Consider the following 26,204-nt stretch of genomic DNA (forward strand, 5'->3'; position numbering starts at 1 on the left):
GAATTTGATGCTATAAGACAGGATTCTTGTAGTCAGGAAATATTCTCGCAGCACGCTGGGGGACAGTTAAACAACCCATTTCCTCCCAAGTGACTCACAGCCGTTCTGTCCCAATATTTTCCCAAGAACGTGTCATGTTTGTGATGACACTGAGCAGCACACTGCATATTCTGGCCCAGTATTCACAAAACATTTGTCCTTTTGTTAAGTGCATGCCGTACCTCTGAAATAACCAATTATTCATCGCACCGTTCACTTGCCTTCACGCCTTATTCATCATCTGCACCGCCTGCAAAAACATAGCCACGTCTGTGCTGGACATGCATATGTAAATCTTTCTATTTTCAGTAAGACCAAACAAACGGGTGACATTAGCATCCGGCACACTAACCCCTCTTGATAGTTTGTGCAGACAGTGCTCCTTTAAAGGGTTTTGCTCTTAGATTTGCATGAATTTGTTCCTATAAAGGAAGGAGCTGTAACTTCAAACAAAGGTTCAAACAGCGTGCACACATAATATTTAACTAAATTAAGTCATCCGCTTTTCTTTCTCTTTAGTTTAACTGCTGCTGAATTGATCAGCTGGATTATTCATTTACTTGATTTGTAAATAGAACAAAAATGAATCTGCAAATTTTGCTCAATTGAATAAATGTTTCACTAATTTTGTAAGTATTTGTATTTTCAGCGGGAAACAAGATGTTGCTTTGAACGATAAGATGCTAACAAATTATGGATATAGTTCTTATTATCAAATAACTAAATGATTCCTAAAGACAATAATTGTTGGTTTAATTCCTGAATGTTAGTTTCATCCCTGCTACATATCAAACCATATACCAGCCAGGCAGATTGTCTTTCACAAATATAATATTTCACCAACATATTATTTGGACAGATGGTGTTCAGATTGCATACATGTTAACATGATCCAGTAATGCTGATCTTTCTTGTATACATATATGAAATATCTGACTTTGTTTTGAATCTTAGGAACAAGATAAATCTGTGTTTCAGTTTCTTCTGTTTAGTGATTGATCAGTTATTTTCTTTTTCCTCGTAGCTGCATCAGCTTGTCTTCTGTTAGGAGTCCTCTGACACTACTCATATGTTGTTGTACTTTGGCCAATTGTATTCAGACTCTGGTCTCATCTCTGTTGTTACGATAATACTGTCAGTCTCTTCAACCTCAAACTTTAATAAATTAAGCTTTAATATATTCACACTGTTGATGAGCTTAAAGTAAAAACATTTAGTGTACAGTAATGATTTATCATCTCAGTTATCTTCATGCTTGTGTTACACAACATGTTCTCATACATTCCCTCTGTTAGTTTTACACAGTCCCGCAGGAGCTCAGTCAGCCTGTGAGAGCAGTTACTCTGAATAGAGCAGATTTGTATAAAACCCCTGTGCATCCCAGTCAGAGTGCTGTACCTGCCTGATTAAGGTCCCTGTGTGGGAAGAACAACATACTTACCTTTGGCTTCAGGCTCAGACAAGAGTGATATTTATCTGCGTTTATATCAGTCGTGTTGTAGGCAGAACTCTGTGCAAGTTAATTTGTTGTTCTACTGAGCATCAATACAAAATATAAAATTGCTGCTTGTTACTTCTTGGATCTAGGAAAATCTAATCACATTTTCAATATCTTAAATGCATCTCTTTCTCTTACATTTTCTCTTACAGTATAAGTACATATATTTACAAAATTAAAAAGAGACCTGTGACATTGTTTTAAACATTAGTGATGTTAAAATGTCTTACCAAACATTTGCAAAGTTGTCATTACTACTACCACAATCTATATAAGAGGATTGCATGTGTGCATGTATAACTAAATGACAAAAACAAAACGAGAACCCACTTGTTAAAACATTGCTCCACAGTGCTTCTCTTGTATACATCCATAAAAAGTTGCTATGTCACATACAGGTGTTATCTCACTGGTAAGGCTTTGAAAGGTCAAAGTTGACATTTTTGGGATTTTAAGTACAGCACTCTGTGGCAATTGCAAGATGTGCGGCACGTCAAACCTAGCAGTTTTACTGCTCTAAGTCTCCTTGTAGGAAAACAATGTCACTAAGGTGCTCTTGGGTCTTTCATGAATAGTTGCATTTAATGGCATAAATGAAACAAAAATTGATTTATTTTACTAAGGCAAGGCATTAACCAATCTTCCTTTGCTTCTAATGGTGGTGGAGAGAGTGCAACCCACTGTATCTTATTGATGACATGGCTAATGTTTCATAACATTTTTCCATTATGGTATATTATACTTAACTTATATTCTCATTGGAAACAGATTTTCTCTTGAGAGGGGTTTTTTGTAATGGCCAGAGCTGCTGTTCCAAGACATGGAAATAAGGCTATTATTGGATTTCCTTTTTTAGCTGTGATCACTTAGAACAACTTGAGAATCTCTCCATTCATGTATAATTCAGTGTTTTTAGGGCCCTATTATGGACATTTTGGGGTTTCAGAATTGTATTTTGTGCCTCTGTCTGAAACCAGAGCCTAGTCTGCTCTGATTGGTTAGCTGGCCGGATCTGTTGTGATTAGTCATCCGCTCAGAGATGTCCCGCCCCTTAGCAAATCACGTACAATGTGTTGGAGCGCTAGCCAATAGAAGCGCAAGCGTAACTATGATGATGTCATTATGTTACGGAAGTAAACAAAGGAGTCCAAAGGAGGCCTTTCAGGCAGGGGGAGAGTGTGTGAGAGATAAACTCCCTGGAGGGAACTTTGGGGTTTTAGCCTTTGCACACCATTTACATGCACACAAACCTATACACACTACACACTACAGGAAAGGGAAAACCCCCAAAAGCATAATATGGCCCCTTTTAAAGATCAGAAGCTTATGAACAATAACTTCCTGCTGCTCAGAAAGAGTTACTCTAAACTTGTAATGTGTCTTCTCATGCATGACATACATGTGATTGTGTCTTTCTCTGCATGACCCTGCAGCTCCAGGAAGAGGAGGATCACTTCCCGCAGGGATCTCCTCCAGAGCAGAGTGATCATAACCCCGAGGAGTCCTGTGCTGCCCCCTGCCCCGCTGAGAGACCTTTTGTGTTCCCCAGCACCCGCTCACGCCCCCCTCTGCTCCCCACCATGCCCACCCTGCCCGAGGAAGAGGAGGACTCCCCCGAAGAGATGGACAGTTCCTCCAGCTCTCCCAGTACAGTGAGTGTAGCTCATACTCTGTTTTAGGAAAAAGCATGTGAGGGCATTCAATCTGACTCTGAATAATCCATTTGGTTTTGATGAGGAGATTATATCAATTATACTGAAAGCCTGACCTTAAAAAAAATGCCTGTCCTTAAAAAAAATGTTTTAAAGTTAAAAATGATGCTTTCAGTTTTGGCGTGACCAACAAACACTAAGCTTGAAATTCTAAAAATGTCTATAAAATTCTAACTTGGTAAATATTTCAGTTACATTTTTTGGCTCTGCACTCCATCTTTTGTTAATGTAAATATCATCTTAAAATGAATCTGTATTTTCCACTTTTCCTGTTCTCATAATGAATCATCCATGTATTTAAACATTTCAGGCAAATTTCTGATTTATGGTTTTGGGCTTTATAAAAATTAAACAAATACTTAATAAGCTTTATCTCTTGTTGTAGTGTTGATGTTCACATTGATAAAACATTTTTTTAAATAATCAGAATTGTTAAAATAGGATCTGGGAACTTTGGCAACCCAATCAGGAGCAATCCTTTCAAATGTTAAGGTTTAATTCACTCAAACACATTTGAATATATTTTTGAACCATACCTGAAAGATGGCTAGATATCAGTTAGAGCAATTGGCATTAAATATTTGCCTTATTTTGGTAAACTGACCTGATAACAACAATATAGAGAATATAATTTTGAAGAGGTCGAATTTAGAAGTTGATTTAACAAACTCTTCTTTAGAGAGCAAAGTGTTAACACTCTGAGAACATTGTCTTCTGCCGCAGTCGCTCATAAACACCGAGCACGATAACACATCTCTGCAGAAAATAATGAAGCTGTGTAATTCAATCTTCAGGGCATATGCCAACACTATAAAAAAAATCCATCTTCACTACAGCAGTGGCCTTTGTGCAGCATTACCATCAGAAGGAATCCTTTTATTTTGATTGTCGTGCAAAGATAGGCTGAGAGCAGCTCTTAGGGAATTTCTGTTTGATCTCTGTCTGTGTTTACTTGACTACCTACCTTATATGGTTGGACCAGGATTTGGGATTTTATGAAACAGGAATTGAACAACGTATAGTTCAAGAAGATGTGTAGTCTTCGCTATGTTTGAAACTGAAATTGTTAAAGGGGTCCTTTGCTTAAACTTTGGAAAAAGCAGTATCATGTGTTTTGTGTCTCTGGACAGACAGCCTGCGTTATGTAAGATGTAGGGTCTAGCATTTTTTAAGCTTGACCCCCAAAAGAGAGGAAGTCTCAGCCCCTGCTGCTTCAGTGTTGACCATTCAATAAAAAATCTGTGTGAGTCCCCATACTTTATGGAAGTGCGAGTTCCTCCTACAAACTGAAGTAAATCCTTACATAAGTTTCTCCAAACCTAGTTTTAATTCCTTTATTAGGCCAGTTAATATTTTTTTTAATAAAATGCATATTCCTTAACAAACTTGTATTTCATGAAAGTAGAACATTCCTTTAATGCCAGTTTAGCTAGAACCTTGTTTTATCTTGGACATGTTTTTTGACACTTCTCAAATACTTTAAAATTTGTAATTTTCTTGACTATTCTACTCTTTAATTTTTACCTCCACATATTTGTATGTTATGCACCAATACACCAAAGCAAATGTATTTCACACTACTTTGCAATACACCGGATTCTGTTTTTTTGCACAGTCTACACCGAGTCGAGCTGTCGTCATGACAGGCCCCACCATCATCTACCCACAGCAGGCCACTATTGTCCAACAAGATGGACGTCCTCTGGAGCAGACCAGGTAATTGTCTCAGCATCTCAAACACTGAAATAGTTTCTTATTTTTTTTATCCAAACAGTGACATGTCGTTTCTGTTTCCTGTCAGGCCACACAGTCCCAGATCTCGCATGGCCCGAAACTCCTCTGGAGGACCCATCACCAGAGTGGGTGGGTAGACACACGCACGCACGCACGCACGCACGCACTCATGCACGCACGCACGCACGCACGCACGGACGGACGCACACACGCACACTCGCACACACATACACACACACACACACACACGCACACAAGCTTGCATTGTGCATTGTGCAGTTGTAATTATCTAAGATCTAAGATAACCACGAGAGCTATTTTGATGCTATCATTGGCAACATCTTCTTTAGTCCAGCAACAAACTCACAGATTGTTGAACTGTATTTAAGTGGACATTTGTAACTTTGTTCAAATGTGTTTTTTACATTCCTTGGAACGATAATTAAAAACAAGTATTGCTCTTATGCTGTGAGGTTACACAAGAACATTGGTTTGGTTGTCAGTGTTATTGGAGAGGAATCTGTCGAGGTGTCCTCCCACATGCCCCACATGCTTTTGCAGCTTTAATTACGTTTGATGATTGCCCTTTTCCTCTCATCTGAGGAGTGGAGGAGAAAAAAACATCACTGACTTGGCTGAACCTCATCACATGATTTGTTGGCTCGCATTCATTTGTAAATGATCCACTGTTATGATACTTTAAACTGTTAAATCCCACTTCATCAAAGAGCACTCAAAGAATTTGTTAAAATCTTGTGCTCAAAAGTGTAGATTTGAAAAGTCTTAGTTTATTTTGTTTTAAAAAGCCAAGCAAGCCATCTGGTTAACATCGATGCCTATAACCTTTTTTCTTTTAACATGGAATGTCAAAATGTAGAAAGAAAAATGTAATCAAAATGTGTGTCTGTGTGTGTGTGTGTTTCTCAGACAGCACAGGTAACGTGATCGACCTGGTGAAAGATCCGCTGCCGGAGCTGCAGCTCTCTGAGGAGGATCGACAGAAGAACCTGGAGCTGCTCCAGCAGGCCAAGAAGGTCAGCGACCGATTCCTGACCCGCCGCGGCCGCCGCTCCCTCACTGACTCACCACCAGGTATCACACACACACACACACACACACACACACACACACACACACACACACACACACACACACACACACACACACACACACACACACACACACACACACACACACACACACACACACATTTAAATACTTTATTTGGTTCCACAAATTATATTACATATCGGGGCAAAGCAGCACAGAACACTTAAGGGAACACATAGCATCTCCTTCTCCACACGGCTAAGCTGCCAATAATAGCTGAAACAGAGCAATATTTTGCAATTTGGCAACACACACACACACACACACACACACACGTTAAAGTTCATTAAAAAAAGTTCTTAGCATTCTCTGGTAAACTTATTTCCTATATTCTGTTAATAGTAGTTTGTTAAGGATAATGTCACATTAATCTCAAAATATTGTGTGTTTGATCTTTTTTTCCCCACAGGTCTCTCTCCAACTCCAACTCCGTCGACCTCTCCGTGTTCCTCTAGAAGCACCTCATTGACTGTGGCTCCTCAAACTGGTATAAAGCTATATACTTAGAGCTTTTCTACTTATTTTCCTGTTCTTTTTTGGCAATTTCAGTCTGCAAGAATGTTTTTGTCTACCCTTTCAGCTGTAGGACCTACAGAGGCAACCCATGTCAGCTCACAGTCAGTTGGGCAGGTAAAGAATGATTTATTTATGATTTATTAGCAACAACAAAAGAGAACCTGCACTAATGATGGGTTGTAATGCTGATATTTGTTATGCATCCTCTTTTTTTTACAATTCATACTGGCACTGTTCTGAACTTCCCTTTTTTTGAGGTTGGAGTCATATTATTTGAATGTCTTTGTTGTCCTCTCTTGTAGCATCAGGAGTTGTCTTCATTGCGAGAGCAGACAGACCCGACGACACAAGATCACGAGGTGAGATATTGTGAACAGACATTATGGATTTGTTTTTGTTCTTAGTGACTTTAGTATCCTCAAAAAGTTAATTAATCTCGATAAAGGAGCTCACAAACAAATAATTGTTCATTGTGTTACTTACTTTAAGTGAATGTGTACAGCAGCACTACTCTGAGAGAAAGACAATCCCTTTTGACCTAAGATTAGCACTATCTGCAGGGAGATAATCATGAGTGACTTCAAAATGACTTACCTTTAAACACAAACCTATATATGTTAACTAAACATTTATTCTGAATTAATTAATACAAGCTATGACCTTGCTCACCTCAGGGCAACAGGCTGTTGGTGGACTGGAAGCCTTCTGAGAAGAGGAAAGTTTCCTCGGGGACTCTGACGCCTCGTTTTGCTGTTCAGAAGGAGAACTGTGACCCCGCTGTACCTAAGAGTCCTCCAGCAGTCGGTAAAACAGATGAGGGACCTGGTCCAGGCCGAAACCCCAACCAGACCCCAGCCACAGGGGTGGCCAAGCCCGTCCCCCGACCCCCGACTCAACAGGCCCCCTGTACGGCAGAGATCAAGACCATCGGGGCCTTCCCTCCTCTTATGAGGGCTGTTTCCTGGGATACTGTAGGCACCCTTAATTCGAGGAACGGAGCCCCTAGTTTCCCTCCTACAGCGGAGGATACCTTCTCAGACAAGCCCAGGGATGCTGCCTTCAAATCCTCCGGGTACAAGGACCTCCCCGGCCAGCAGGGGAGTGTACAGAAGCTGTCTAAATTCAGAGAGGTAAGACATAGTGGACTGTCATTACTGCTTTTGTAGTCAGAGGCCTCTTATGTAAGATGATGTGTAAATGTCTTGTTCTCCCGTGGGTGTTTTTGTATACAGGAGCACAAGCTGATGCGTAACCAAAGCATAGTCGGATCAAAGTTAGCAGACCTGAGTGAAGCAGCTGAACAGGAAAAAGGTAACAGTCCTTGTTTTTTCCCTCTAATCCGTTTAAGAAAGAAAAAACTTCCAGCAGCACATTCAGCAATGTCGCCTAGGATGGGCACTTCCTGAATCAGAGGGGAAATCTGTTCCAGTCAGAAAATGATGATGAGGATCTGTTCTTGTTTTTGTTTCCCTCTGGGCCACCCATTTACTGGCAGCCTCATACAAAAGAAATACATGCTGTTTTCACTTTCCATCAGCAGATGGCATGATTGTTAAAGTGTGTGAGCCACACACCACCTGTGGAAGAAGAAATGAGGAGATGATGTGATGTATTTTTTTGTAGGTTTGGAAAGAGACAAAGCTGACTCAAATTACTTGAGACTTAATTAAAAACTGTAAAAACACCTTTTTCTATAAATGATTTATGCAAAAATGTGTCTGCAGGTCCTCCAGCTTCTCCAAACTCAGTCAGTAATGAAGAGGCAAAGGAGAAGACTGACTCCATGCCAAACATTTCAGATCTGATGCTGAGAAAACTTAAACTCCACCGAGGTCTACCAGGCTGGTGTGTAACCAACTGCTTAAGTTAACTTTAATTGTTTGCCTTCTTTTCTTAAAAATCTCATCACTGCAGAATAACCCTCATACTTCCTAATATTACTGTACAAATACCATATTGCCATTACTCACCATACTAACAGTTCATCTTTGATTTCATTCCAGTGCCCCCCCTCTCACTGAAAAAGAAGTTGAGGTTGGTATCCAACAGTCTGTGGGTGATCTATACACATCATTTCTGCGTTCATGATTCAAGATTGAAAATGTCATTTCTGCTTGCATGCTATACTTGATGTTTTGATTTACCTTCCAGAGAGTTAGAGGGAAAGGTAGATGGAAGCGGGTAATTAGCGCACATGTTATATTTGTTTTTTTTAAACTGTGTTGGGTAAAAAAATTCTATTTGATGTTTTGTGGTGGGGATATGTGCCAGATCTTCCAACTGGTTTTTATACAGGATGCACAAGCGAAATACAATTGATTAGTGAGCTTTTGAGCAGGTAGGTGGTGATGTTGCACTTGGACAAAGCCAGGCTAAATGCCCCCCCCCCCCCCCCCCCCCCCCCGTTTATAGTCATTATGCTAAGCTACTCTAACTAGTATTGCTTGTTAATTGATTTGTTGCTGTACAGAACAGTATATAAAACCCTGAATAATAGCTAGATACTGATTCAACTAAACTTAAATTATTTTGTATCAAAATAAATCCCTTATCTGGTTTGTAATGTGCTACATTCAATGTAATACTCTCAATCTAATTTCCGCCTTCGAAACACTCCTCAGTAATTAACTGTGCAAAGTCGCCATACAATGGGTCATAAACTTGACTGCCAACAATAATCTGTTTACTTTAAGCAGAGTAGTCCCATGTTCATAATAAACTGATTTGTTACTAAAGAAGTTAATGACACCTACGTGCAAATTGCCTGCTTGAGTTTAGCGATGCTATCTGAGCAGGAAAGAGTTGTTTCTGTTCCTGATCAGACCTAAGAGTGATTTCCTGTGGAGAAAATGCAAACATTCGTGATGCTGTCGAGCTCGGGCTGCAGCCTCGCTCACTGATCCCTCTGGGAAGCGTCTGGATCAGGACAGTCAGAGGTCATATATTTCCTCTCAGCCGCGGCCCATGTACGTTGGAAATCTGCAGACTGGCTTTGATCAACGCAGCAAAACATCCAGAGGTCAAATGTCAGAATCACAGCTTGTTCCCCATGCTCGATTCGCCCTCACACGTTGACTCCCATTAAGCCTCTGTGTGTGTCTGTGTGGTGCAATATGGGAGACCTTTTTTCAATTGATTCTGTCTGATTTATTCCTCTGAGTTGTTGTGCGTTCATTATCAGCATCTCATCTTATTCTGCTATGTAATGTGCCTTTCTGAGTATTACATTGCCGTTACTTTCTCCCCACAGAATGCATTTGTCCAGCTGTCACTGGCATTTCGTAATGACAACTACACTCTGGAGATGCGGCTCAAACAGGCGGAGAGGGAGAGAAACCTGACGGAGGAAGAGACAGAGAGAGAGCTAGGAGATTTCAAAGGAGCGCTGAAGGTCAGCCCTCGAAAACAGCAGCTGATTTTATATAAACCAAGAGAGAGGAATTCCCTCTGGCTCTTTAGGGCTCGTTCATCTCCTTAATGTTTCCTGGAAGTGTCCCACTGTAAATATTTACCTTGTTCGAGTCCAATCCCAGGTGCAAAAGGGGACATTGATGTACTTTTTTTTTTTCCTGAGAGAGATGTTGTTGTCTTTCTTGCAGGTTTCGTCGCCACAGTGGCAGAACCTGGAGCAGCGTGAGGCCTTCCAGCGATTAATCGAGACGTTAGCGGTGCTGCACCGATTGGCCACGAGGCTCTCCAGCAGATCAGAGATCGTTGGAGCAGTTCGACAGGTGCAGTTACAAAAACGCATACTAATGTTAGTGACAGATAAAAAAGAACGCTGCAGTGTGTAAAAATAAAGTACAAAAGATCAGTAAATATACTGTCTCCCTCAGGATGTCTAAAGACCAGTTTGTCTGTTTGGCAGAATTTACAAAACATATTGGGATGTTTTTTATGTTGTCTTGTGCTGGTCCAAGCAAACATTAGTGGAAGAGAAAATGTATTGTTTTTGCAGTACTAAAGTCTTTGGCTATTTATCATCCCAAACCCCTTATTCATTATGGCCTTTCTTTTTGTTTTCCTTGAAACACTGCCCATCTTTTAATAACAGTCTAATTACACGGCTCTATAAATTGCAGAGTAATTAAGTCTCCTATAACATGTGATCCAGTTCAGATCACTCGAAGTCCTCTACACTGCAAATAATAACATGGATGTATGATAGTCACAGACTTTATAAAGGAAAATGAAAAGAGGACAGGATTCATCTCACATATATAGTCTTGGTATAGTATTGGGCAACCTTATGTTCATATTAATCCTGGGTAAGAAATAGATTGGGTTTTGTTTAGTTTTTTAAAGTCTCTGTGCTTTGATGTTAATGCATCCATGTACTGATGACTTTTTATTGCGCAACAGGAGAAACGCATGAACAAGGCCACTGAGGTCATGATGCAATATGTGGAAAATCTGAAGAGGACCTATGAGAAAGACCACGCAGAGCTGATGGAGTTTAAGAAGCTGGCCAACCAGAACTCAATCCGCTGTTACGGCCCATCCGCTGACACTGGAGGTAAGACTGCGCTGCACAGGAACACACAGAGGATAACACTATTTTTAAAGCCGGTCAAGGAAAAATACGTAGACTTTATTTATCCAGGAAAGGGTTTGATGCATCTTTTTTTATCCTCATTTGCTGCCTTGCTCTGCATGAATATTTTCATCAGGGCACTTTCCACTGTAACTGGAATATCCTAACACTGTGCACTGAGCAGCTTCACTGCAGCTTTGGTAACGATATCAGCATGAAATGAATGTTTTTCGTGCTCATGCATTTCTGTATTCTGTGTTTCTTTATAAAGATGATGGAATTCCACGGCCATCAAGATCAATGTCCCTCACCCTGGGAAAGGTAAGCATGCTATTTGTTCAGCGGGATCATTTTGAGTGCTGAAAAATATTTGCAGTTTCTCTTTGTTTTTTATAGTTGTTAATTTAATAATACAAAGGATTCTACTGATTCTGAAAAAGTATGCTGATTCTGAGTTATCCTTTCAACTTTAAGTCAGTTAAAACAAGACATTTTTGTGTTTATCTTGTCATATAAGTAAAAGTCTGCAGCCATGACTCTCTAATTTGCTCACAACGACGGAGTTAACAAGCTAATGCTAGGCAGGTATAACGTTTACTGTCTTGGTTTAGAGCAGGGGTGTCAAACTCAAGGCCCGGGGGCCAAATCCGGCCCGCGACTTCATTTTATGTGGCCCCACAAGAGCTTGCAAAGAATATAATATGTTTATTATACGGTTACATGCTACTTTACAGAAGCACGTTGCCCATAAACGACATGTCCCACAATGCATCTCAAATGTGACTTTTTCTCAGAATTTGACTTTTTTTCTTCAACATACTGTATGCATTTTTTCTCAGAATTTGACTTTTTTTGTCAAAATATGCCTTTTTTCTTAGAATTAGCTTTTTTCTCATAAATTACTTTTTATTTTTTATTTCACTTCTCTTTTTCAAAATGTCACTTATTTTTTTTTGTTTTTCCAGAATGTGGCTTTTCTTTTAAAATCATATTGTGACATTCTTACTGAAGAGACTTGCAATTATTTGCCCTAGACTTCTGCTTTCAGACGTAGTTAATTATGAAGTTATTCCGATAATAATCCAATGCAGAGGCAATAATGTAATATAATACATTATTTTATATATATTCAATATTTATATATGTGTTTTTATATAGTCTTAAAGTTACAACCGGCCCTTTGAGTGCAACCATAATGCTGATGTGGCCCGTGATGAAATTGAGTTTGACACCCCTGATTTAGAGTGTTGCATGCTGACATTGGCTAATAGGCACCACGTATCTGCCTCTGTCTTGTGTTCAAAGTTATTTTGAATTTCCTGTACAATGTATGAAATATGCTCTTCTCTCAGTGAGTTCATCACACCTGAAATATAAATCCCAAATCATCTTATTTCCACACAGACACATGTTCTGCCTCCCTTTCACCCTTTCTTCACTAGGCTCTGCCAAGACGTAGGGTGAGCGTAGCGGTGGTGCCTAAGTTTAACCTCCTCAACATCCCGGGTCAGACCCCAGCCACGGCTTTCCCGGGCCTCAACATGGGCCCCAGCACGGGACCCATCACAAGTGCTGCTCTTCCTGCCCTGGTAGGTCTTCCTGTCCTGTCGGGAAATGATAGGAAATTACATATCAAGAATGTATGGTAGTGACACACACTCCATAAACTGCTGAACATCACTTTTATACAATGGGTTATTTAGAAGTCATCTCTCTTGCTTACCAAGGGGTTCACTTAAAGGACAGCAATTCTTGTTTAGGATTTTCTTTTTATTTCAAAATGGATAGGTAGAAATTTGAATGTTTTTACTTTTTCTCTTTTTCTCTCTAACGACACTTTGGAACTTGGAAAAACAAAATAAATTAAATATATAAAATAGTTAAAACGAGCTCCACCTCCAACAACCGCAACAATTAAGTGCTGCTTAACCATTTATGCATCAGCATTAACAATAATAACATCATATATAATGTTGTTGCAGTCACACAAGTACTTGATACATACAGTTAACTATAAGACATTATTTTTACATTGTGGTAATGGTACCATGGATTTTAATACTTTGATCTCATCTTTTGATTGTATATTATTGTTATAAGGCAATACAATTCTCTGATTTCCTTGTCTTTAGTGTGAAGCGAATGATGTGAAAGCCAACGCTCCCTCAGAGGCAGCACAACCAGCAGCAGAATGGTATGTTTTATGTAATAATATTTTGCTTACACACACATACACCCATGACTGAATGTACTGTATGTTCACATACCTTTGCATGTTTCCCAAGGTCACCACATAGTCCTTAAAACAATGGGCCACAAAATGCTTGAACTCCTAATCATTCTTATCAAAAGTATTTAGTGCTGCAGCGGGACCTTTGTCTTGTTTGTGTGACCTTTAGGATGTGTTTCACCGTGCAGAAAAAGCCCCAGTAGGGGGAATATAACCCTGACTGCATACAAAATAATCTACCCCTGCTGCAGTTGATGGATATGCTATGCAGAGGCCATAATCTAAACATTTGTGCAAAGAGTTTGACAAAGTCCAGGCACAAGGCACCAATCATATCCTGGTTATAAAGAGCGCCTGAGTGGAGCGCTCAAGTGAAGTGTCTACATGCTCTGCGAGGAGACGAGAATAGTAATAACAAATGTGCAAAGTGCCTGCTCCATTTCTCCTCTTTGTACTCGCCATGTCTGTGACGGTGTCAGTGCTGCAGCTCGTCCGTTGTAACACAAGGCCACAGTTTTGTGATGGAACCTAAATGTCCAATCCTTGCAGTTTTACAACGTCGCTCCAATTGTCTAACCCAAGGCTGACTGTTCTTTCCCATCCGAAACAATGCAGTGGAAAGAGTGTGTCGGAGCCGGAAAGTGAGCCGGCCAAGCCTCCAGTCAACTTAGAGGAGATCAGAGCCGAGATCAGAGCCGAGCTCAAGGCAAAGATGGAGGAGGAGGTGTATAATAAAGGGTGAGACATCCATCCTTAACTACACACAAACACTCTGTGTGATGACACTGTTGTTGCTCAGCATAACTCACCACATGTATGATTAGTTTTGTTGTGGTTGTGCAGGTGTATATCATCTTAATTTATTGAAAGCCCCTTGAGATTTAGGGGGATACAAATACTAAACTGTAAAACACATCAAATCAATAACAGCATTATATAACATAACACACACTACAATTACATGATTAGGAAGACTGAGACTTTCATTTATTTCTGCAGTAGGACATATTCATATTATTATACCCCTTAAATCTTGGTTACATTTGACTATTTCCTACCCAGCTACCAAGAGGGACTCAAGCAAAGCAAAGTGCTCCAGGAGGAAAAGCAGGAAGAGGAAAACGCTGCAGAGAAATTGCTTGAATCCAAAAATAAGGATGAAGAGAGCGGAAAGAAGAGAAGGACGAGCAGGTAAACTGAATCTGAATCTGTCCTGGAAGTGGCACATCACAACTCTCAGGTTTCTGCATTCAAGTACAAATGTAAAGAGGCAGACATCCTTATTAGTATTTATGTGAATTGCTTAACCAAAGGTATATATTTCTTCATTAGCCACTTGCAGAAAGCTCATGGTCACACACGTGTCCTGTTGGTAAACATTAGTCAAAGTGACAGTGGAAACTATTTAACTTTTCAAGGAAAGGGTGAAATGAAATGTAACTGTCCTGTTCTTTATGACAACACGTATATAATGACCTTTACCAATCTTCAAATGTACAAATCACTTCTCAGTTTAAGTATAAGTATCTTTCCAACACATGGATCTCTTTGATGATTTACAGCCAGTTTGTTGCTGCAGTAAACCTTAAGATGCGTATCTGCCATGTTTAACTGTTGACAGGAATTTGAATATCACATGCATACTGTATGAGTTCATTATCTTCGCAGGAGGATGGAGGAGGTCCTGGTTCTTCTTGGTCGCTTTTGGCCCAAGTTTCCCTTGAGTCGGCGTCTTCTCTGGGTCGCCCTGACGCTGTTTGTGGGGATGTGCCTGGTTATCAGTATTTTTACCTTCTTCAGTGACTACTACAAAAGACATGAGGACACGTAAGCAGGGACGAGATCTTTGGACTGAGTGTAGCAGAACAACCAAAGAACACCATCACAGAAAACCGAGGCAGTGATCCATCTGTCAGTTCACCATATCTTCACATTGGACTCACTTGAATCCATGACTCTGACTCTCGAGGGGCTACGATGTTTTGGGAGGCTTTTTGGATCATGTTGCCTCATGTTGCCTCTGTCTTAGTAAACAGCATTAAGTTATGATTTTATTTCAATTTAAAAAAATTGTCAGATTGTTTGACGCAGCGATAAAAAAGGAGTGTTGTTTAGGGACCAATTATACAGTGTGATAATATATATTTAAATTAGATTAATACGTGAGAATATCTTCTGGTTTGGGTACTTTCCATTAATGCCGCTGTAGAAAAAGTGAATATTTGTATCTGCACTCTAATGTTTAAGTATATTCTCTCAGGTCCAATAGATAATAATGCCGCTGAGAGACTTTGAATTCATATTTAAAGATTTAGAAAGTAAAGGAATGTTTTAATGTTTTTATTCAATTTCTATAATGTGTATTTAAATACTTTAAAATAGCACATTCAAAAGTGCAATATTTTGCAGCTGATGGTCCACGTTGTGCCATCTTGTATTGTGTCTTCAGAGCACTGAAAGATTTTCTTTGATTAGACGGCATGAGTCTTATTTGTATCTTCTTTGCACATGTGTGCCTACCTGTGTTGTTTGTTCTTTGTGGGTGTTATGCTCTGCCACTTCACCTTTTAAATAAAGGTGCCTGAAAGCAGATTGTAGTGATTTCTAATGCGAGATATAATGTAGGATGCACCAAAGCAGATTGTCGCTAAATTCCATCTTTTTCCATCACATTTTTGGGGGAAAACATGATGTGCTTCTGGCTACCTGCTGAATGTAAGTCTAATATTTACTCTATGTTTTGGTTATTTGTTTAGCAAGACCAAACCCAATTTAAAAAAACAAAAGTACTGGTAGAGCAGCTGCCCAATATACTAATGTACTGAGAGTCCCTCTTTCCTGTCTAATTATGGCTGCATTATGCAATAAAGGTTCACATAGCCAAGAAATAGCCCCTCCTACTGGTAATTACTGAATTTTGGATTTTACCAGCAAGGCATACCATCTTAAATTAGTCAGCATTTTTCATATTTCAAATTAGGAAAAGCACAGGTGTAAATAATAAAATGAATGATGGCCCTGATCCATTCTATGCCAATCATGTTTTTTCCCTCACTAACATGTCTGTTCTTACTTTTCCTGACTCAGGAAACCATTTAATGTAATGTGATAAAACTCTAGAAGTTCATTATATGAACCAACAGAAACGCAAACGCCTTGAGAGAAGCTACTGTAAGCATCTGTACTTTTCCGTTAAGCGCCCAGTTGTCATTTATTATGCCCTCATTGACACCTCACATCTTACAAAAACACTGCTGCGTGTTCGTAAGCTCTGCGTCATTTCCTGCCGTCAGGGCCTGTGTGGAGATGTTTTTGTGGAAGTGGGATGTTGTCGTGTGCCAAAGGCTCATGAGAGGATACCAGAGATCAGAAGCATGTTCATGACTGAGCAATTCCCTCGGGAGGAAGTCATTAGGAGGGGGTGCCCAGTGTCAGATGTCAGAAACATTTCAAATGACTGAGGACAAGCTGTATTGTCACTTGAATCATACAAAATGTAACACTTTTGTTCTTTCACTGAAAAACTTTATGGCAAATAACAACCCTGTTTAGATAATTATTTAATAACTCCTTGAACATAAATTCACTGCATTTCTGTAGCTTTATCTCATGTTGACATATTAGTTTAATCTCTCTGTCTCCTGGGCCCTGCTCCTAGAACATATGATGGCTCTTAATGTGACCCGTGAGAGGTACTTCCCTCTTCCTTTTCCTCTACTATCTGGCAAAGGGAGAGTCCACACACCCCAGTGGACAAAATCAGCCCTATTTAACCCTGTCATTTGGCTCAGAGGCGCATAAACCGTGCATCACTTGTCATCCCGCTGCATTCATCCAACTCAACTCTGACCGGTCATAAATATGATCTGGCTCTGCTTCACATTGGTGTTGTCATTTACTTCAGTCATCTCTGATCAAAACATTGACTCAAGCCACATCAGAGGTAAGTTTTTCAAGCTCTATTTACTCATTTGTCAAATCTGATCTAGTTTTTTGAATAACTTCAATTCATGTGTTTCCAGTTTTTCCAGGGAAAGATCAAAGTGTTGCTGGAGTATTTCAGGTTAGTGACTTAAATTACCTGAACCAGCCTCAGTACTCCTACAATGCCTCTGATGCTCGGAGCCTCTGCTTGTCCCTCGGAGTGAACATCGCCTCAAAGGCACAAGTGCAGGAAGCTCTCACTCGAGGTCTCGAAACATGCAGGTGAGACCAGAGAAGAGTGATCACCTCAGTCATATAAGTGGAGTTTAATGAAAATTGCCTGATGTTCTGTTTATGTTTTTTCTCAGATATGGATGGATTGATGAACATTTAGCAGTCATTCCCCGCGTCAACGCCCTTCTTAATTGTGGAAAAAACAACACTGGCTTGGTGACATGGCGAGTCCATGTTACAAGGAAGTTGGATGTGTTTTGTTTCAATGAATCAGGTAGGACATATTTTAATGTTTTCATTAAACATTTCACAGTGCTTTACGCCTAATAGTAAGAGACAACTGTTAATTGAAGATATCAATCATCCTGTCCTTTAAACAAATCATACATCAGAAGGTATTCGCTCCCATTAGTGTTGATGAAAAGTCCCTTGCATAGGGACACCATTTACATTTGGACTGTATTCAACTTTATCTGCATATTGAAGTATGAAAGCTTGTTGTTTGTATGTTGTCTTCTCCTGAATGTTGTGCGTTTCTTGTTTGTTTTTTTGTATTTTTGAAGGCACCTTAAAAAAAGGAGTAGCCCTACTCATCTCAGTGTACCTGTGACAATAAGGGATTCTCTATTCAGGGTTAATCTGCATTCTTTTTATCATCTTACAAAACTTGTTTAATACCCGTCTCTTTACTTGTTATAACATGTATTCTCTGTGGGACGAATAAGGGCATTCTGATTCTGAATAGAAAAATACTTTGCTCCACAATTCATGATAATTAATTGTTAGATTAGATATTATAAAACAGTATAGGTTTGTTTAACCCTCCACAATTGTTCATACTGTAGACTAAACAAGACAAGACCCCTGTCCCCAAGGACATCGCTATCAGTACCTAGTTCCATAAGGGAGGCAGAAGGAATTTCTAGTCAACATACATTTATCAAATGGCATGCACTAACTCTTATCTTATCTCTCATGGTCTTCGTGTACATGCACAGATGCAGCTAGACAATTGAAGGATGCAACCACTGATAGCCCTTCGGACAGGACGGATTTCTCGGGGCAAACTCAGTCTTCTTCGAGAGCAGCAAGCTCAAGCCCGACCTCTTCCTCCTCAACTCCTACAACCATAGATTACAGGGCAAAACCAGCCCGGTTTGTGGGCGGCTCACAAAGCTCTGCTGGAGGTACGAGCATTTTGTTCACAAGGGAATTAATACTGTTGACTTTTTGAAGTAATGAGTTCATACTATACTTTTTTATTTACATTTTGTATGTTGTCTTCTCCTGAATGTTGTCCGTATCTTGTTTGTTTTTTGATGGCACCTTAAAAAAAGGAGTAGCTCTACTATCTCATTGAACCTGTATAATGACAATAAATGATTCTATTCTATTCTATTCTAAATGTGATTGTTATGAATTACTTATATATTTTCCCTTTTATGTTTTATCGTTCCAGCAAAGGCAATACTCATCACCTCAACTTGTGGCCTTTTCCTTATCACAATAATCATCCTTGCATTCATAAAACTGTGAGTAGTTTTCCTATGAGCAAACTCTTTATAAAACTGAGGCTTAAAGAGAGATTTTTGGTGTTTTGATGATGCTATCTGGGTTGAATTTGTATATAGCATTACTCAAAGAAGCTACATTGTATATCATCACTTAAAAGCATGGGGTGAACTGATAAGACAAAGCATCCTTCTTTCGTATAACATTTTGGGTAGATCATATTCAATCATGTTTTTCCTTTGTTATTGTATACATCTGTAAGTACATTGTATGATTTGTTTCTTTCTCTCTGTGAAAAGGAGAAGAAGTCGAGCAGTGAGCACAGACATTAAGCAGGCAGAAGAGTACATCCAGACGGTGGAGTGGACGTCTGAGGAGAAAACCGAGGAGGCTGCTCAGGAAGAGGAGAGAATGGAAGATGAGAGAATAGAAGATGAGAGAATGGAAGATGAGAGAATAGAAGATGAGAGAATAGAAGTGGAAGAAAATGCAAGTTAAACATTTCTGATGAGATATCTTTAAGAAGCCCTCAATGGACCTCTACCATGTAATAATCTTTTTTAGAACAACAATTGTCCCCTTGTTTGTTTTTTTTAAGTTCTGTGAAAGAGTGGCCTTTAAGGGTGTTTTATTTTGTAAATGTTATGTGTATGTTTTTTCAGCCCTCTGATGTTATTAAATGGTGCAGTTCAGCCACTAGATGGTAATGTGTGCTATGCAATCATTGTGAAGACTGAATACTTTTTATTCTTTTAGTATAGTGCTTTATATAACAAACACATGTGTTAATGCAGCATTTCAACAACAACTTCAAGCATTAAAAGGGACTTGTCTCTTTGGAAATCTCCCAAAAAATAAATATTGATATCTTTCCAAATCATTTTAAGAAAGGCTATTTAAGTGAGACAGAGGAAATGTACCAGACATCATCTGTTATCAGAGTCTCCCCAAGCTTTGAGTAATGCTCTCTCAACCTTAAGTGTTCTCGTGTCTGATGTACAGTGTATACAATAACTTAAAATAAATGTCAACTGTACGTTTCTATGACATAACCCCCTTCATAAAATAAAGTGCAAGTTACAATTGCGTATACATAGTGGGCTTGGCCCTCAAACGGTTTGATCTAAACCTTTGAGGACCAAAGTGCCATGAGTCATCCAAAGCATGCTGCTAATCAACTTGTCACAGGCTAAGAATTGTTGTTAAATTGGAAGGATATTATAGTTTCATTTTATCATCACAGGTACTCTTTGGCCCTTTTCAAAATGAAGTTAAATGTGATTACTGAGAACTCAGCATGCTTGGATTCTGTCTAATGTGAGGTCCGTTTTAATCATACTGGGAGTTCATGGCATCAGACTTCACTGCATCCGCTATGAAGCTGAGTTCATTGCACAGCGTATCGTGTCTGTAGGCCATGCGGATCTGCGCGACGTTGCTCCTGCGGATATCGTTCCCTTCAGGTCCGTCTTTCAGATAGTTCAGTCCTAAGAAGTGGCACTTATCCTGCAAACAAACAAGATACATTAGTGGGATACAAATGGGATCAATGTAGAAGAAAATGTGATAAAGCAGAAAAGATAATGAGAGTGGAAGTGTCCTTACCTGGTGAGACAGTCCACTTTGCAGCACACTGTTTCTGGCTATCTCACAGACATCACAGGTGCTGAGTTTCCAGAGCTGAGCTGCAATAGCGTACTCTTCCATCAGTGGTTCCTAAAATAAGACACCCAGACAATGCATAACAATGCAGAACTACAGAAATAGTGATCTATAAACATTGTATTTCCAGTGTATCAGTTTCTCTTTACCTTGGTGTAGTGGAACAGCATGGGGTCATCTGTGGACAGAGACACACACAGGCCTTTGTGCAGAAACTCTCGGAGAGGATTTTTGGAGTATTCCAGGAACAGGCTGTTGTTGCTGAGTGGAGACATTGCAATTGGCACCTGGGCCAGGTAGTACAGGTACTGCAGCACCGGGCTCTGAGGGAACATTCAGTTTAAACAATAGATAAATAAATACAAAAGACAAATACATAGAGTGACTGGCATCCATACAACATGAGACAGGTAACATGAAGGCAACGTTGCTTGTTCTAGACTTAAAGCAAAAATGTTGAGATTTTCAACCTTTTAATCAATCAGTGGAGTTGATCCCACCCTTTTTTCAGGAACATACTGTCCATCAACCAGAAATTAAAACTTACTTCTATCTTTCTCTCCTACAGTTCTCAGATTCTCAGTTGTTCTGTTATGAAACACAAACTGAAAGAAATGTGTTCCCAGACTAACAAACAGTGACAAGATTGAGGTTGATTTCAGTATTGATTACGTTGCCTTTTGGTCTAGAGATAAGACCAAAAGGCAACGTGAATGAAAACACTCTACAGCGTTCTCACATTGTCTGTGCTATTTTGGTCTACTGTAATGGATTCTGAACAGGGACCAAAGCATAGAGGCCCGTCTCATTATTGATCTTTGCAGAGCTGATCTCACACAGCAGCAGCCCCATGTTATCCCCTCTCTGCACTGAGAAGGATTACTCTTGAGTTTGTATATATTCTTCAGAAAGCATCCTGAATTTCCTTTCAACAAATCTGAAGTACCTTCTTCAAGTTGAGTCCATGTGAGATGTTGTCTGACGTGAGGAAGGCAGAGACCAGGTGAGTGATCGATCCAGCTTCTCCGCAGTGGGGGCGGAACTGGAAGGTGCTCAGTCCTCGCTCTCTGTAGAGGACACAATGGACGATCAATATAAGAGCGAATTATAGAGCTGTGTCTTATAATGCTCATTCTTCATCATACTGAATATTTATAGATATCGGCTGTAATGCATATTGTGATGTACAAGTTACTGTTATCCACTGGTGAACACTAATTAATACATTTACTGACCTACTAGGTACAGTACTTGCATTACACCACTAAAATCCAGGCACAAATATTGTACAGAGAACTTATTAAAAGTATATTTTATAAAGTATATTGTAATGCTAATACTCAATTCAATGTGTACAATGATAATAATAATAATGCATTTTATTTATAGAGCACTTTTCTAGAAACTCAAAGACACTTTATAGAGTAAAAATTCATAAAAACATAATTAAAACAACACACTTAAAATATATAAAACACAACATTATTTACAAATTAAAAGCAGTTCTGAAGAGGTGAGTTTTGATTTGTGATTTGAACATGTACTTCGTCCTCCTTTGCTCTCATCAGCTATGCGTTTTTATTAGTTTAGTATTTTCCTTTGATTTATTCATTATTTCTTCCCAGTAGGATTTTCTCCATCAGTCTCCCAGCAATGGAATCTCCTTTATTGACGAAATATGTGTTATGTCGAAGAAAAAGGCCTTAGTGCTTACTTTCTGAGGTTGTTGAGAACCATGATGTTTGCGTACATGTGGAAGATGTAGTAGCTGTAGGGGGGGTTGTCATCTGTGGTCCAATCTTCAGGCTTTGGGCTCCTGAAGGAGAACATGTGATCGCTGTGTTTGGACTCATCGTCCACACTGTCAAAGCCTGACACCTGCACAGGAAATAGTACATGCATTTGGTACTGGAATGGTTTTATAAAGTCTGATCCATGCATATTGTTTAATTATGACACACATATTAGTTATTTGTCTCTATATCTGATCATTCTTAAATATGAAAATACTCATAATCATTTGTTACATCAAATATTGGCAAGAAGGTTAAACAAGAAGAAAATCCAGACACTCCAAATAAGTGAGAATAAGTCATAAATTAAAAATCCTTAATGTTGGTAACATTGTTCAAATGATCCGAACATGATGGCTTTTTTTAATGATTATGCCACTACAATAAAAGTTTTTTTTTTAAAGTGCTACCACATTGAAACTCGTTTTATATTCTGTTATGTTCTCATGTTATAGAAAATCTCAAAACATCTTTGGCTGAGTAGATGTTGGTATGATTGACCCTTACAAGAAAAACATCTTACATATTGGAGGAAGACATTGAGGTGTTTGTGCTTCTGTGGGTTAACAGTGGCCTCAAAGAGAGGAAGGAATATGTTCTCCAGCATCTTGGAAAAATTAGGTACCAGCTTCTTCTCCTTAAAAATATCACTGAAACAAATGAAAACATTGTGTTATAATTTAGGGAAATGTCAAGATTTTTTAATTATAAGGCTGAATTGTAGTGTAGCACTCACTATATTCTGGGCACTTGAATGATCCACCTCATGTTTGGAGAGTACACTTTGTGGTTGATAAACCACTTAGACAGACTGTCCCACTCCTCTGGAGAGCGCCCGTAGATGGAAACACGTGGCTCTGCATGCTGGTACTTACTCTCCTCCAGGTTGTGGGCCACTTCCTGTTAAAGGTGATAAGTAGAGTGTGCTAGACAGTCTTTGCAAAGGTTGTTATTTAAAACATATGAGTACTATGATACCTTTATGATGCTTGCAAAATACTCTCCATTCATGTAGTTGTCTGTTTTCAGGAAGATTTCTCGTAGTTCACTGGCTCCCACTGGATTATACTTTGAATTGAATTTATCAAACCGGTGGAAGGTATGTCTCCCCTGTAAAGTTTAGAAATTACACAGCATAATTGTGAACCCAAAGTGTTAAGTCACAAAAAAGTACCAACAAATACTGGTATTTACCGGCACTGGCAGTGAAATTGTGTAACACAAGCATAGTGAGTGAAGGAATTGTAACTAGCAATGGAGTTTTTGACAGTAGCATCATACATTGTGTATAAAAACATTCTGACAAAATGTTTAAAAAAAAAATTCCAGCCATTTCAACATATTTAAAAGTAAACACAGAACAAATGAGAATAAAATGCTAAAACATTGTGGAAATGTCTGATTCTCTTACAGCATGTACATCCAGAGAGTCCACAGTAAGGTCATAGGGGTCCTTATTGAGACAGTGGAAAACCTGCCTGAGGGTCAACTTTTGTCCATCCTTTTCTAACACCACACGGTCTGAGTCAGTCTTATATGTTTCCTGGATGAAGGTCAGCAGGTGTTTCTGAGACATGCAGGCAGCTGCATGAATATGCGTGTCCACCTGGGAGAAAAAAACAATGTCTATGTTCAGTCTACTTGACAAGTTAAGTGTTTACAAACACACTTTTCTCCCCTCCTTTTTCTTTTTAACAAGGTGATAGTATGTACTGAAAAGAAGCAATATTGGATTACAAAGAATATAAATCTAACCTTCCTAACATTGTAGAAATCTCTATGAGGCACACTTTTGAGTTCCTTTAGCTCAGCCATCTCATTGAGCATTTCATGGAGGTAGAACTTCGAGGTCAAGAAATTAAGTCGTCTGTGACAGTAGGTCTTTCTGTAAATGAGAGTGGGCTTCAGTTGAATGAGTGTAACTCAGTAATGCTCACATAAGTGGCAACAACCAGTTTTACAACCAGGGCTGTTTACTCAACCAGCATAGCTGTAGCGTCTTTTTGTTTAGGAAACTTACGTGGGTCCATCTGCAATCATTACCAGCACTTGACCAAGGTCTATGGCAAACGTCTCTAAGTCTGGGTAGGGTAGGTCATGGGGATGGTTTTCTCTCAGAGCCTCGGCATCGTCATACACATTAACTATCCCATCCTTCATCTTCAGCTCATAGTTCAGATTCTCCGGGATGTTCTCCATGCTGTACGGATCCTCCCCATCTTTTGGACATTGGCACATATCTGGAGGCAACAACCTGTTTCTGTTATTGTTGTATAAAACAGAATAACGTTTTATTTACAATAATGCGATACACTCCAAACCTGGTAGGACGTCGTCTTCTTCGCTCCATTTGATGTTCTCAGTGCTGCGGAGGAACTTGGCTGTGGTTCTGCAGAATTTGTGATAGGCTAGCTTTGAGTATTTCTCACGAATAAGCAGAGCCTTAAACAGACTTTTGGCTGCCTGCTCATAATCCTCCACTGTTATCTGCATGGGGAATGGACATGACACATTAATCAATTTCAAGTGTTATCTAATGTTACACTATGTGAATCCGCAAAATCATACATTTCTCTTACAGAGATGCACACATTTATGTTTTAAAGTACTTACTCCAGCACAGTAGTCCCCACTTATAGTGACCCTCTGGTATTCCGGGCTGTTTTCTTGCACCGATGAGCAGGTGGAGCTTGGGGTCATGTATGGCGTGACTGTCACTGACCGCGTCAGATCTGGGATCTGCAGGGACATTGACTGGGAACGAATCATCTTCAAGCTTTGCCTTCTGCAAAATAAATGATATAGTTAATATAAGCTACTGTGGGTCTCCCCAAGTCATGATACATTTGTTCAAAGGATTTAATTTGTGACATTAATCTGACCAATAACAACATCCTCTGTGACTCAACAGCAGGGCCTACCTCTTAGTGCTCTCCTCCGACTGTTGCTCGGCCAGGTCCTTGAGCAGTTCATGCTCCTTGGCTTGCTGTAGGCCAATCGGGCAATCCTCAGGCACGGTGAATAGTGATAAGGCATCCTTGTGGTCTTCTTCCTTTAGCGCTGATGCATATACTTGCTCTGCTAGCATTTGTTTCACCTCATCTGCCTCACTCAGAGTGACCTTCGGAAATTGACGAGGCATGTCTGCAAGAAGGTAGAAGCTACAGTAAAATGGCTGCTGACAGTGACATGGAATCACAGGATACAAACAGGATCTGCCCCCTTCAGATCTTGCTATACTTTGTTCTGTTTTGTAAACAGCAAATCTACCTGTGTAAGGGTTTGGGTGCATGACATTCAACAACTTACTGCGGCACGGCATCCCCACCTGGAGAGCTCTGTGTGAATTGTTCATCATATCCTACATGCTTAAAAGCGTTATATCGAGTTTTATTTTCTACACAACTCAAAATAAAAACCTTAAAGAATTGGGAATGTAATGTTAACATATCTCAACCAAATCATTTCAACATAACTTGCATTATCTTCATAACAATATCTCAATGTGTTGATGATGGCCATTATTTGCTTATTCAGATATATTTTCTTCCTTTTTTCTGTCGTTGCTTGTTGTACTTTTTATTCTTTGCCTTTTTAGTTTCTAAAATGGTTTTATATTAAGCAATGAGTCACTACGATTTAGGAAGGTGCCATACAACTATCATCAGCAAATTACAGTAATGGGGTACTGTTATGGAAACACTTG

General features: G+C 39.5%; 3 protein-coding genes across 4 annotated transcripts in view; 2 read left to right on the forward strand and 1 right to left on the reverse strand.

Annotated features, from left to right (window-relative positions):
* mrvi1 (murine retrovirus integration site 1 homolog) overlaps positions 1 to 15,963 on the forward strand; it is a 31,257-nt gene extending 15,294 nt beyond the window's left edge. For both annotated transcript variants that reach the window (XM_034116659.1, XM_034116661.1), the window contains exons 20-39: positions 2,971 to 3,189; positions 4,865 to 4,965; positions 5,051 to 5,112; positions 5,911 to 6,075; positions 6,503 to 6,580; positions 6,674 to 6,723; positions 6,912 to 6,968; positions 7,284 to 7,739; positions 7,842 to 7,920; positions 8,334 to 8,454; positions 8,613 to 8,643; positions 9,860 to 10,000; positions 10,209 to 10,340; positions 10,972 to 11,125; positions 11,415 to 11,464; positions 12,586 to 12,732; positions 13,276 to 13,337; positions 13,989 to 14,111; positions 14,436 to 14,564; positions 15,042 to 15,963. In XM_034116659.1, coding sequence (XP_033972550.1) covers positions 2,971 to 3,189; positions 4,865 to 4,965; positions 5,051 to 5,112; positions 5,911 to 6,075; positions 6,503 to 6,580; positions 6,674 to 6,723; positions 6,912 to 6,968; positions 7,284 to 7,739; positions 7,842 to 7,920; positions 8,334 to 8,454; positions 8,613 to 8,643; positions 9,860 to 10,000; positions 10,209 to 10,340; positions 10,972 to 11,125; positions 11,415 to 11,464; positions 12,586 to 12,732; positions 13,276 to 13,337; positions 13,989 to 14,111; positions 14,436 to 14,564; positions 15,042 to 15,204 — 2,520 coding nt within the window. In that variant the 3' untranslated portion in view covers positions 15,205 to 15,963. The remainder of the gene's footprint in view (positions 1 to 2,970; positions 3,190 to 4,864; positions 4,966 to 5,050; positions 5,113 to 5,910; positions 6,076 to 6,502; positions 6,581 to 6,673; positions 6,724 to 6,911; positions 6,969 to 7,283; positions 7,740 to 7,841; positions 7,921 to 8,333; positions 8,455 to 8,612; positions 8,644 to 9,859; positions 10,001 to 10,208; positions 10,341 to 10,971; positions 11,126 to 11,414; positions 11,465 to 12,585; positions 12,733 to 13,275; positions 13,338 to 13,988; positions 14,112 to 14,435; positions 14,565 to 15,041) is intronic.
* A 1,189-nt stretch (positions 15,964 to 17,152) lies between these two features.
* On the forward strand, positions 17,153 to 19,750 carry lyve1a (lymphatic vessel endothelial hyaluronic receptor 1a). Its single transcript, XM_034116833.1, has 6 exons — positions 17,153 to 17,316; positions 17,396 to 17,579; positions 17,666 to 17,805; positions 18,530 to 18,718; positions 18,991 to 19,063; positions 19,343 to 19,750. The coding sequence occupies exons 1-6, from the start codon at positions 17,235 to 17,237 to the stop codon at positions 19,539 to 19,541; spliced, it is 867 nt and encodes a 288-aa protein (XP_033972724.1). The 5' UTR covers positions 17,153 to 17,234; the 3' UTR covers positions 19,542 to 19,750.
* Positions 19,568 to 25,685, reverse strand: ampd3a (adenosine monophosphate deaminase 3a). Its single transcript, XM_034116832.1, has 14 exons — positions 25,420 to 25,685; positions 25,112 to 25,283; positions 24,820 to 24,985; positions 24,519 to 24,738; positions 24,254 to 24,383; positions 23,910 to 24,104; positions 23,477 to 23,608; positions 23,235 to 23,398; positions 23,022 to 23,148; positions 22,420 to 22,583; positions 21,652 to 21,772; positions 20,855 to 21,028; positions 20,649 to 20,759; positions 19,568 to 20,549 (listed from the first exon to the last, which is right to left on the reverse strand). The coding sequence occupies exons 1-14, from the start codon at positions 25,638 to 25,640 to the stop codon at positions 20,373 to 20,375; spliced, it is 2,274 nt and encodes a 757-aa protein (XP_033972723.1). The 5' UTR covers positions 25,641 to 25,685; the 3' UTR covers positions 19,568 to 20,372.
* Between the last annotated feature and the right edge of the window lie 519 nt (positions 25,686 to 26,204).

The sequence above is a fragment of the Trematomus bernacchii genome, unplaced genomic scaffold, assembly GCF_902827165.1.
Source record: "Trematomus bernacchii unplaced genomic scaffold, fTreBer1.1, whole genome shotgun sequence".
In the NCBI taxonomy this organism is placed as follows: Eukaryota; Metazoa; Chordata; class Actinopteri; order Perciformes; family Nototheniidae; genus Trematomus; species Trematomus bernacchii.

Excerpts from the sequence above, each read along its gene's own strand:
- ampd3a (XM_034116832.1), bottom strand. The coding sequence starts at position 25,640 with ATGCCTCGTCAATTTCCGAAGGTCACTCTGAGTGAGGCAGATGAGGTG. Across the intron at positions 24,986-25,111 it reads GTGGGGACTACTGTGCTGGA|ATAACAGTGGAGGATTATGA; the intron begins GTAAGTACTTTA and ends TTCCCCATGCAG. Across the intron at positions 23,399-23,476 it reads ATTTTGCAAGCATCATAAAG|GAAGTGGCCCACAACCTGGA; the intron begins GTATCATAGTAC and ends CACCTTTAACAG.
- lyve1a (XM_034116833.1), top strand. The coding sequence starts at position 17,235 with ATGATCTGGCTCTGCTTCACATTGGTGTTGTCATTTACTTCAGTCATC. Across the intron at positions 17,580-17,665 it reads CGAGGTCTCGAAACATGCAG|ATATGGATGGATTGATGAAC; the intron begins GTGAGACCAGAG and ends GTTTTTTCTCAG. Across the intron at positions 17,806-18,529 it reads GTTTTGTTTCAATGAATCAG|ATGCAGCTAGACAATTGAAG; the intron begins GTAGGACATATT and ends GTACATGCACAG.